The sequence below is a fragment of the Rana temporaria genome, chromosome 9 (genome assembly GCF_905171775.1).
Source record: "Rana temporaria chromosome 9, aRanTem1.1, whole genome shotgun sequence".
NCBI lineage: Eukaryota > Metazoa > Chordata > Amphibia > Anura > Ranidae > Rana > Rana temporaria.
The window spans coordinates 112946766-112959351 of NC_053497.1; the positions used below are offsets into that span (position 1 = coordinate 112946766).

At 45.9% G+C, this 12586-nt stretch overlaps 1 protein-coding gene across 1 annotated transcript in view; it reads left to right on the plus strand.

Annotated features, from left to right (window-relative positions):
* FAM163B (family with sequence similarity 163 member B) overlaps positions 1–11954 on the plus strand; it is a 156304-nt gene extending 144350 nt beyond the window's left edge. The window contains exons 2-3 of the mRNA XM_040324162.1: positions 2687–2802; positions 11204–11954. Of these exons, the coding sequence (XP_040180096.1) occupies positions 2710–2802; positions 11204–11587 (477 nt within the window). The 5' untranslated portion in view covers positions 2687–2709 and the 3' untranslated portion in view covers positions 11588–11954. The remainder of the gene's footprint in view (positions 1–2686; positions 2803–11203) is intronic.
* Positions 11955–12586: the final 632 nt, after the last annotated feature.

Below are 12586 nucleotides of genomic sequence, written 5' to 3' on the forward strand. Positions count from 1 at the left end.
TTGCCAAAAGTATTGCGGTCTTATGATGGCCTATAGCAGGGATAAGCAATTAGCGGACCTCCAGCTGTTGCCAAACTACAAGTCCCATCATGCCTCTGCCTCTGGGTGTATTGCCTGATGCTGTCAGAGTCTCGCTATGCCTCATGGGACTTGTAGTTTGGCAACATCTGGAGGTCCGCTAATTGCTTATCCCTGGCCTATAGGATAACCTAATGTTGACATCCTTTGATAAGTAGGATGTGAATGATTTTGAACCCAGTGGCCCATCCCTGATATTTCCCTACAATTAAATTCATCCGGATACGTTACTCTGCCCATTCAGGACAGCATGACAGGTTCTCTTTTCAGGGCACCCACTGGTTCTCTTGGTACTGTTCCCTGCAACCGTGTTTATCTGCAGAAGAGATGCCTCTCTTGCAGATACATTTCCTCAAATGTGACCATGTGACCTTTTCCTCTGCTTCCCAGGATGCATTGCCTGGACTTGAGTAGCCAATCACTAGATCCAGATACTGTCACATGAGGAAGGGGAGAAGGTCATGAATCCTGTGTGTAAGCTCTGATACAGACTGACACAGAGCTAACAGAGGGATTAGACTTGGTGCTTCCTTAGGTGTTAACGGCAAGTAGTAATGGGTGGGTGGGCACTGGGGACTCTATCAGAAGAACCTACAGGGACAAAGTGACAGAATATCTATGTTACTCAGTAGTTAAAGAGGAGCTCCAGGCTTCTTTAGAAAAAATTAAAAGCCATTGGCTACTGGGCTACACATACTGTAACTACTGACTGTTGATATAAGGACACAGGTATCCTGCAATGTCCTCACTTGAGCCGATTCTTCAATTGGCTTTGGGTGCAGGTCCCGAGATCTCTAGTAAGGGAAACTGGAAATTAAGGCCTTGAGGCTTCACAGTGTTTCCTACTGCGCATGCGTGAGTCGCACTGCATCTTGTGAATGGTCTTGTAGTCTAATGGGACCTGTGATGTGTCCCAGAAGACTGCAAGGGAAGGAGGAGGAGGGGAACTTCTGACTCAGTTCGCTATGGCGATCTAAGCCAGAAGTGGGAGCGCGTACCTCTCAAAACCAGGTCCCTGCTTCCCCCAAAAAAGTGCCAAATGTGGCAGTTTGGGGGGGGGGGGGGGTTGAAACCAGCAGAGCTTCCTCTTTTGGGTAAAGCTCCTCTTTAACTATGTGAAGCTTATTAAAGCGGAGTTCCACCCAAAAGTGAAACTTCCACTTAAACCAATCCTCGCCCCCTTACATGCCACATTTGGCATGTCATTTTTTTGGGGGGGGAAGTGGGGGCTTCAGGAGGAGCGGGACATCCTGTCCCACTTCCTCCTTCCGCCCTCCCTGTAGGCGATCGCCTGGGACACGTGTCAGGTCGGGTAGCGCAGCGCTGCTCGCGCATGCGCAGTGAGTGCCCGGCCGTAAAGCCAAAAGCTGACATGGCCGGGTGCCCACAGTTAGGATGGAGGCGCCGGCGGAGAGGGGGGGAGGGGAGCAGAGCGTAGCTGGACAGTGGAGCAGGTAAGTGTATGTTTATTAAAAGCCAGCAATGCTTTTTGTAGCTGCTGACTTTTAATAGACATAAAAAGAGGCTGGAACTCCGCTTTGAATAAATAAAAACTAGCATGAGAGAAATATGGGGGCTGCCATTGTTTACCTTGTCTAACATATGCTATATGCCTGGCTGCCTCTAGCTTCAGTACCTGTCAGAGCACAAGCATGCTCCAAATAAAGTCAGAACTTTTGGTTAGAATACCTTTTCTGATAGCTATATGAAAAATATCCCTAAACAGCTCCCAGACCCTCCACGAGGACAGATTTATTTTCTGCCCATCACTAATACAGGAGCCTGACCTGCTCCAGGTGAAAGCATTTCATATGGAACATAATGTGTTTGTTCCCCGGTGGAATGAGCTTGTTTAGGGAAGAGAACATGGCTTTCCTGGCAATGTTTTCTTCCACTGTTGAGAGATTTTCTGGAATCGGAAAAGCTGGATCATTAATCTTGTGATGTGGCACATGATTGATATATTGTTACAATTATTCCTCACGTCTGCAGAATATTGATAAAGGCCAGAGATTCATCTTTTTTAATCTCGGTGTCTGACGGAAATTAAACAGATTTCCAGATGCAGACCTGTAATGCCACATAACTGGGGCTTCCAAAAATAGAAATGACGGGTTCATTTTCTCCAGAATACTGCAACTGCAATAACTTGTTATGTGCTATCAATTCATGTCTTTTTCCTGATTAAATTACTTTACCTGTCTGGTGGAGAAAGAATATCAGAGAAAGGGGATGGTCGGTGATTTGCAATCCACAGCGAACTACTTGTGTAGTAGAGCTGAGGGCTGTGTAAGGTCCAGGCCCTTATGTGACATTGTAACAGAATAGATTTTAGGGAAGATGATGTTGTGGGTATCTGTTTAGTGAAATTAAGGTTTGTGCGCGTGTGTATGTGTATTATATATAATATTGTATAGCCAGATGGTTGTACTGCAACAGCCTGGAATATCCGTTTCCTAATAAAAGCTGCTTGTGTAGAGTGCTACATAAATATATCTATCTGGAGTACCACAGATATGCGCTGTCTGCATTAGGGTAATGCCAACATGTTTTTTTTTTTTTTCCATTGCTACAGTTTATTCATTGCCTGTTCCTTTTTCTCTTGTAGGTGGTTAATGGAGAGACGGTCGAATGACAGCCGGGACTGTGGTCATCACCGGTGGTATATTAGCGACTGTTATCCTTCTGTGTATTATTGCCGTTCTCTGCTACTGCAGGCTACAGGTAAGCCATTGCACCAAGTTGGTGCTTCAGTCAAAGAAAACGCCATTAAAGGGGTTGTAAAGGTTCTTTTATTTTCTAAATAGGTTCCTTTAAGCTAGTGCAGGGCTCGACAAATCCCGGTCGCCAGAAATAGAAATAGAAATAGCGTCCTGGCGACTTGGCTTGGAAGGTGGGCAAAAAAAAAAATGTAATTTTTTTGTGAGCTGGCGCCACCTGGTGGTGAGCCGTTGGTATTACAAGTTATTACCACCAGATGTGTGAGCTGGCGCCATCTGGTGGTGGCCGTTGGTATTACAAGTTAAGCATTACAAGTTAAACAGCAATTCTAATGTAATTTTTCACTATTTTCACTGTCATCTTCTTCCCTCTAATTAGAACCCCCAAACATTATATATATTTTTTATCCTAACACCCTAGAGAATAAAATGGCGATCATTGCAATACTTTCTGTCACGCCGTATTTGCGCAGCGGTCTTACAAGCGCACTTTTTTGGGAAAAAATTACACCTTTTTTTAATTAAAAAATAAGACCACAGTAAAGTTTATTCCCATTTTTTTCTAATATTATGAAAGATAATGTTACACCGAGTAAATTCATACCCAACATGTCATGCTTCAAAATTGCGTCCGCTCGTGGAATGCGACAAACTTTTACCTTTAAAATCTTCATAGGCGACGTTTAAAACAATCTACAGGTTGCATGTTTTGAGTTACAGAGGAGGTCTAGGGCTAGAATTATTGCTCTCGCTCTACCAATCGCGGCGATACCTCACATGTGTGGTTTGAACACCGTTTACATATGCGGGCGCTTACATATGTATGTAGCTCGTCGGGACGGGGTGCGTTTTCTGGCTCCTAACTTTTTTAGCTTAATCCTAGATTCCAAGCAAATTTGTCAAACCCTGAGCTAGTGCATTGTTGGTTCACTTACCTTTTCCTTCGATTTCCCTTCTAAATGCTTTTTTTCTTTGTTTGGATTTCTCACTTCCTGTTTGTCCTCAGTAAGCTTTCCACCATTATCTGAGCGGTGGAAAGTCATTTAGAACAGCTTACTGAGGAGGAACAGGAAACAAAGAAAAAACCATTTAGAAGGGTAATGGAAGGAAAAGGTAAGTGAACCAACAATGCACTAGCTTAAAGTAACATATTTAGAAAATAAAAATCGAACCTTTACAACCCCTTTAAGCAATAGTTTACTAAAATATTTATTTCTGAATAGCCACGCCATGCCCTGCCAATCAACAGCTTTCCATTTACTCTCTGCTGGCCACATCAAATAGTTGAATGGTTAAGTGCGTTTGAAAGTAAGTGCCAAATAGATAGATAGGGTATTCATACTCCTTGAAATGTTCCACATTTTGTCACGTTACAACCAAAACATATTGTATTGTACTTGGATTTTATGTGATGGACCAACACAAAGTGGCACATAATTGTGAAGTGGAAGGAAAATTATAAATGTTTTTCAAAACTTTTTACAAATATGTGAAAAGGGTGGCATGCATTTGTATTCGGTCAATACTTTGTAGAACCACCTTTCACTGCAATTACAGCTGCAAGTATTTTTGGGGATGTCTCTACCAGCTTTGCACATCTAGAGAGTGACATTTTTGCCCATTTTTCTTTGCAAAATAGCTTAAAGGTGTTGTGATACATTTGCCTATATGTCTCAGTTTACTGCTCCCTGCTAGCCAGGTTATTGATGTGCTAATGTCCCCTCACTATTTCTAAAGGTTAATTGATCTATTGTGTTGTGTGAAGGAGAGCTGGGTTTAAGTGGCTTGTGTTAATTATTCTGATTGCTTCATTGTGGTAATTATCTCTCTATATGCGGGGTCGAGCGGTCTGGTTGATGTATTCAGTACAGCTAGTGCTCAGCGTCATTGATGTCATTGTCTAAAGAAAATGTGTTTCAGCATCGGCCCCGTCGTGTCTACCTAGTCATCTGTATGGAAGCCCCAGTGTGAGGGGGGCGGAGATTTGTCATTGTAACAGTTTTGGAAATGACATATAAGCTGTGTGTGATAACATTAAAGTCTGTGTTGTTCAAGCAGTAAGCTGGTCTCATGTGTGGCTTTCTGGGCGATTCCAGGGATATCCCTCCTCGTGGAATATTGGGGTGATTTTCGTTATGGGAAGAAGGGAACGTTGACGGGGATATCATACCGATACCGTCACAATTGGTTGGTAGCAGTGGGATTTTTCCCTTCTATTCCCCTTCACACCCGGATTCCAAGCAGACACTGGAAGAACTACTGGAAGTTCGTGGAAGGATTGCTAGCAACAAAACCAAGCGGGTCATCATAGCAGAATCAATGGAGCTAGACCAGGAGGACGGGATTGCAGCAACGCCAGCAGTACAAGAGATGGAGACACCAGTGATTCAGGAGGAGGAATCGCCAGCCAACAAGCTAATGAGAGAGAAGCTAGCGTGGTTCGGCCCGAACCCAACGCCAGATGTGGTACTGAAAGTGATGGACATGTTAGTAAACGCAGAGCTACAGAAGGCTAAAGAAATAAGAGACGCAGAGCTACAGAAGGCTAAAGAAATAAGAGACGCAGAGCTACAGAAGGATAAACAAATAAGGGACGCAGAGCTACAGAAGGATAAACAAATAAGGGACGCAGAGCTACAGTTAAAACTGGCAGCAGTCCAACAAGCAGCCGCACATTCTCCAAACAGTGAGTACAGCACAGCAGACGCAGGGAAGATTCCGTTTAGCGCTTTTAAAGCTTTTGATGAAAAGGACTGTGAGATTGATAACTTCCTGGCGGATTTTGAGCGACAATGTAACCTGCACCGAATAGCTAGAGGAGACTGGGTTGCAATATTGTCAGGCAAACTGTCAGGCAAAGCTTCTGATGCTTTCCGGACCGTGCCAGATCAGGATATTCATAGCTACGCCCGGGTTAAAGAAGTGCTCCTGGCTCGTTATGCAGTAACCCCAGAGTCCCACCGACAGAAGTTCAGGGACTCACGCAAAACCACGAAAGACTCTTATGCGGAATGGGCATGCCAATTGTCCCGGTCGGCCTCTAACTGGGCTAACAGCAGCCAGGCCACCACCGCAGAGGACATTTTGCAACTAATGCTCCTGGAGCAATTTTACAATCACATCCAGACGGACGTCAAAGATTGGGTGAGAGATCGCAGGCCCATGACTCTACCAGAGGCCGCGAAGTTGGCGGATGAATATGCAGATACTCGCAAGACGAACCAGGTCACACCACAGGAACAACCTCCACCACAAACGGTGCCCTCACACCCACCAACCGCTAGATACCAACCTCCTAACAGACCGGTGACATCTAGCCCTCGCTATCATCGCCAGGAGGGCAACGAACAACGCTGCTTCCGGTGCAAACAGCTGGGTCACTTCAAGCAGAATTGCCCCATGAATGACAACACCAGGTCAAATTGGTCTCAACCTGGGTACCGCCCACCAGCAGCAGCCCATTGTGTAGACTCGGCTTGGGATCCAAAGGAGCTGGGTCAGGAAGAACCATTGGGCACCCCTTACGAAGCCCTCATGGTACAATCTGTTATTACGGACAACAGGGAACACCATTGTCAGCTGGTCATGGGCGACAGCCCTGAGCCGGAGGGGCCCTGGAGGGAGCTGGGCAGAAAGAGGCACCGCCGGCCACCCTTCAAGAAGAAGAGGTCCTGGAAGCCGTATAACAAGCTGACCTGGGAGGAGAAGAAGCGACTGGAGGAGAGGGAGTCGCAGCGGGCGTCCCAGATGCGTGCCGAGATGTTCGCCAAGGGCCCACCGGTGGCCCCTTACACCACCACCCAGTTCCTGATGATGAAGGACCACGTGGAGAGCCTGCAGGACATGAGCAAGCAGGAGCTGATCCGTGAGTACATAGAGCTGGAGGAGTGCATAAGCCGCATGGAGGAGGAGAACAACCACCTGAGGTCACAGCAGCATGAACTGGAGATGGAGCTGGAGAAGCTCCAAGAGGAGAACCGGCGGCTGCGGAGGGAGCAGGGGGTGGCTGACCTTATGGGGCTCTGATTCCCCCCCCCCCCCCCCCCCCGGACTCTGAGCACCAGTGCTACAGCATTTCAACAAATATAACTTTTTCTTTTTATGAATCTCCTGGGATTGTCACTTCAGAGCCATAACCTGCCCCTCCCATAGCGGGACACCTAGACGGCGGCGCACAGACCCATTCGCTGTCTTCACACTGACTTCTGGTGACTTTGCAGATCGCACAAAGACTTGGGGACTGACCGGCGTGTGATCTGACGACCCGGTGACATACCTGAGTCTGAAGCAGTTGCCAAGGGAGGTCAGTCATGCCAAACGGAGTTAACCTCTGACTAATAGCTCTGAACCCGTCAACCCTACTGGACCAGGGAAGGTCCAACCGGGTTTGCCGGAGCAGGGAGCAAAAGGGGGGCCATTGTGATACATTTGCCTATATGTCTCAGTTTACTGCTCCCTGCTAGCCAGGTTATTGATGTGCTAATGTCCCCTCACTATTTCTAAAGGTTAATTGATCTATTGTGTTGTGTGAAGGAGAGCTGGGTTTAAGTGGCTTGTGTTAATTATTCTGATTGCTTCATTGTGGTAATTATCTCTCTATATGCGGGGTCGAGCGGTCTGGTTGATGTATTCAGTACAGCTAGTGCTCAGCGTCATTGATGTCATTGTCTAAAGAAAATGTGTTTCAGCATCGGCCCCGTCGTGTCTACCTATAATCTGTATGGAAGCCCCAGTGTGAGGGGGGCGGAGATTTGTCATTGTAACAGTTTTGGAAATGACATATAAGCTGTGTGTGATAACATTAAAGTCTGTGTTGTTCAAGCAGTAAGCTGGTCTCATGTGTGGCTTTCTGGGCGATTCCAGGGATATCCCTCCTCGTGGAATATTGGGGTGATTTTCGTTATGGGAAGAAGGGAACGTTGACGGGGATATCATACCGATACCGTCACAGGTGTTGTAAAGGTTCATCTTTTATTTTCTAAATAGGTTCCTTTAAGCTAGTGCATTGTTGGTTCACTTACCCTTTCCTTCGATTTCCCTTCTAAATGTTTTTTTCTTTGTTTGAATTTCTCACTTCCTGTTTCTCTTCAGTAAGCTTTCCACCATTATCCGAGCGGTTGAAAGTTAGTCAGAACAGCTTACTGAACACCTTACTGAGGAGGAACGGGAAGTGAGAAATTCAGACAAAGAAAACAAAGAAAATAAACATTTAGAAGGGAAATTTAAGGAAAAGGTAAGTGAACCAACAATGCACTAACTTAAAGTAATCTATTTAGAAAATAAAAAACAAACCTTTACAGCCCCTTTAATCTCTGTCAGATTGGATGGAGAGTGTCTGTGAACAGCAATTTTCAAGTCTTGTCACAGATTCTCAATTGGATTTAGGTCTGGACTGTGACTGGGCCATTCTAACACATGAATATGCTTTTATCTAAATCAGGGGTCTCCAAACTTTTCAACACGAGGGCCACATTGTAGATTTTACAAGTATTCGGGGGCCAAAAACGTCTGCACATCTCTGTCCCCATCAGAGTCTCCCCATCATCGGTGTCCCCAGCAGAGTCTCCCCATCATCGGTGTCCCCAGCAGAGTGTCCCCAGCAGATTGTCCCCATCAACGGTGTCCCCAGCAGAGTCTCCCCATCATCGGTGTCCCCAGCAGAGTCTCCCCATCATCGGTGTCCCCGTCATCGGTGTCCCCAGCAGAGTCTCCCCATCATCGGTGTCCCCAGCAGAGTCTCCCCATCATCGGTGTCCCCAGCAGAGTCTCCCCATCATCGGTGTCCCCAGCAGAGTCTCCCCATCATCGGTGTCCCCAGCAGAGTCTCCCCATCATCGGTGTCCCCGTCATCGGTGTCCCCAGCAGAGTCTCCCCATCATTGGTGTCCCCAGCAGAGTCTCCCCATCATTGGTGTCCCCAGCAGAGTCTCCCCATCATTGGTGTCCCCAGCAGAGTCTCCCCATCATTGGTGTCCCCAGCAGAGTCTCCCCATCATTGGTGTCCCCAGCAGAGTCTCCCCATCATTGGTGTCCCCAGCAGAGTCTCCCCATCATTGGTGTCCCCAGCAGAGTCTCCCCATCATTGGTGTCCCCAGCAGAGTCTCCCCCCCCCATTATCGGTGTCCCCAGCAGAGTCTCCCCCCCATTATCAGTGTCCCCAGCAGAGTCTCCCCCCCATTATCAGTGTCCCCAGCAGAGTCTCCCCCCCCCCATTATCAGTGTCCCCAGCAGAGTCTCCCCCCCCCCCCATTATCAGTGTCCCCAGCAGAGTCTCCCCCCCATTATCAGTGTCCCCAGCAGAGTCTCCCCCCCCCCATTATCAGTGTCCCCAGCATAGTGGTCCCCATTATCAGTGTCCACAGCATAGATGTCCCCATTATCAGTGTCCCCAGCATAGATGTCCCCATTATCAGTGTCCCCAGCATAGATGTCCCCATTATCAGTGTCCCCAGCATAGATGTCCCCATTATCAGTGTCCCCAGCATAGATGTCCCCAGCAGAGTCTCCTGTACATTTGAAGCTTGCCTTTACAAGCCGACTTCTTCACTGTAGGAGCCGACTTCAGCTCTCCTGCACCTCCCGACTCCCACCCACTGCTACACACGCAGGCTGTAAGGTGGAAGTATTTCTAATGTAAACAGCGGGCGGGAAGCCGGGAGGTGCCAGGCTGATGACGTCGCCTCCTAGCAGCCTATACAGTACATCGGCTAATCCTCTGGCAGCACGGGAGGGTGATAACAGCGGCTGCTCTGAAAAGCCAGCAGATCGGCAGTGCTGTGTTGGCAGAGTCTGGGCAAGCTGGGGGCCAGACGAAACACACCTATGGGCCGGATGTGGCCTGCAGGCTGAGGTTTGGAGACCCCTTATCTAAACCATTCCATTGTAGCTCTAGCTGTGGAAAGTGAACCTCCGTTTTGAGTCTCAAGTCTTTTGCAGACTCTAACAGGTTTTCTTCTAAGATTGCCCTGTATTTGGCTCCATCCATCTTCCCATCAACTCTGACCAGCTTCCCTGTCCCTGCTGAAGGTAAGCATCCCCATAACATGATGCTACCACCACAGTGTTTCATGGTGGGGATGGTGTGTTCAGGGTGATGTGCAGTGTTAGTTTTCTGTAGCGTTTTTTTCCATAGCGTATTGCTTTTAGTCCAAAAGGTTCCATTTTGTTCTCATCTGACCAAAGCTACCTTCTTCCACATGTTTTCTGTGTCCCCCATATGGCTTCTCGCAAACAGGATTTCTTATGGCATTATTTCAGCAATGGCTTTCTTCTTGCCACTCTTCCATAAAGACCAGATATATGGAGAGCACGACTAATAGTTGTCCTGTGGACAGATTCTCCCACCTGAGCTGTGGATCTCTGCAGCTCCTCCAGAGCTCTCCTTGCCCGGCTTGTCAGTTTAGGTGGACAGCCATGCCTTGGTAGGTTTGCAGTTGTGTCATACTCTACATTTTTGGATGATGTATTGAACAATGCTCCTTGAGATGTTCAGAGCTTGGGATATTTTTTTAACCACTTCAGCCCCAGACCATTTTGCTGGTCAATGACCGGGCCACTTTTTTCGATTCGGCACTGCGTCGCTTTAACTGACAATAGAACGGTCGTACAACATGGCTCCCAAACAAAATTGTCGAAAATTGGCGTCCTTTTTCCCCCACAAATAGAGCTTTATGTTGGTGGTATTTGATCACCTCTGCAGTTTTTAGTTTTTGCGCTATAAACAATTTTGAAAAAAAATGAATATTTTTTTACTTTTTGCTGTAATAAATATCCTCCAAAAATATATATAAAAAACTTTTTTTTCCCTCAGTTTAGGCCGATACGTATTCTTCTACATATTTTTCGTAAAAAAAATCACAATAAGAGTTAGGTTTGTGCAAAAGTTATGGCGTCTACAAAATAGGGGATAGTTTTATGGCATTTTTATTAATATTTTATTTTTTTACTAATAATGGCGGCGATCAGCGATTTTTATCGGTACTGCAACCTTATGGCGGACACTTTTGACACCTTTTTGGGACCATTGGCATTTTTATAGCGATCAGTGCTATAAAATTTTGGCAGGTAACCGCTATCACTTCCTGCTCAGAAAGTGGGACCATTCAGAAAGAGCAGCACAGTTTGCGCATGCACAGTAGGAAGCCAGCTGTGAAGCCAGAAGGCTTCGCTGCCGGTTTCCCTTACCCAAGATGACTGGTGGCTGCACCTGCAGCCGATTGATGAATCGGCTCGGGTGTCGATATCAATGGATCCCTGGACAGGTAAGTATTCTTTATATTAAAAGTCAGCAGCCCCAGTATTTTTTGGGGGGGAGACTGCAGCTCCTCTTTTAAGGATCAGTTGAACTTTAATAGTCTTACAGCAAAAAAAAATAATGTGTAATCGTGTTGTGTTTGCTTTCATCAGTATTACTGTTGCAAGAAGGAAGACTCGGAAGAGGATGAGGAAGAACCAGATTTCGCTGTCCATTCCCGCTTTCCACCGGTGCACTGCAACCGGAACGTAGTCCTGGCCAATGGCCCCTCCCTCTATGCCTCACCCTACAACAAGAAACAACAGCACTGCCGAAGTGTCTGCCAGGGCTGCTCGCACAATGAGCCGCCCGCCTTCCTCCTGCACCCGCCGGAGGAGGTCCGAAACGGAGGCGAACGCATCACCTATAAGACCATCAGCCAAGAAGAGATTGAACTGCCTGTTAACCTGAGCAATATACAGGTACTTAACCCCAACCGTCTCTCTGCTATGAGGGAGGCCTTTTCCCGCAGTCGGAGCATCAGTACGGATGTCTGAAGGTTGTTGTGACGCTAGCACCCGATGTGACGCTAGCACTTCCTCGGTCCTACCCGTCTGTAACACTAAGCATCACTCAGCACTACTTCTTTCTAACATTTCTCAACACTTCTGTGAAACAGATCCCAAAGCCCAACAGCCTTCCTTCCCTTGTGCAACCGTGTTGTGCAGGAAAAAAAAACTTTAAAGCACACTTTTTATTTTTCAAAGACTTTCCATCTCCCTGCCTCCATGTTCCTTTCACTCCTGATGTTGTTTGAGCTTTTACATGAACGACAAAGTGTTTTAAACTATGAATGTATTTGAATATGATATAGTAAATATAAACATTTGTCACTTTTATCGTCAAGCAAAAAAGGAAAAAAAAATATATATATATATCTATATAGATCTATATCTAGATATATATATATATATATATATATATATATATATATATATATATATATATATATATATATATATAGTGGGGAAATAAAACTGTGACAGGCTGAGTTGGAGTCTTGGTGCAACTGCAACATTGTAGTAGAATTATTTTTCAATTGTAACCCTTTAGCTATTGCAAAAGTTCCGCCAAGGATTTTTGCATTTCAAAAAGGAGCTGTCTTCACGTTTTGCTTTTGATATGAACAAAGAAAAGTTTGTGAAATTGGGAGATGCAGTGACTGAAATGTCAACTGTGAATTTATGCAAAGGGTGGGGAGAGAAAAAATATATTTTATTTAAAAAGTAAAGATTCCTAGATCAGTAAGAATATGTCACATCAAACTAAAAGTCGCCATACTTGGGAAAGTCTCCAAACATGGAAAATTGGCAACAAACTAATTATTTTGTGCAGAGAATCATGCAATAAAGGAGCTTACACTCCAATCTCATGCACTAATAATATTATTTAGCTATGACATATAACACAGTGCAGTACAGAAAGCACTGATCCATTCATACAATCCTCTGCACCAAAAGAAGCTTGCATTCTAATATCTCCATCAGTCACACCCA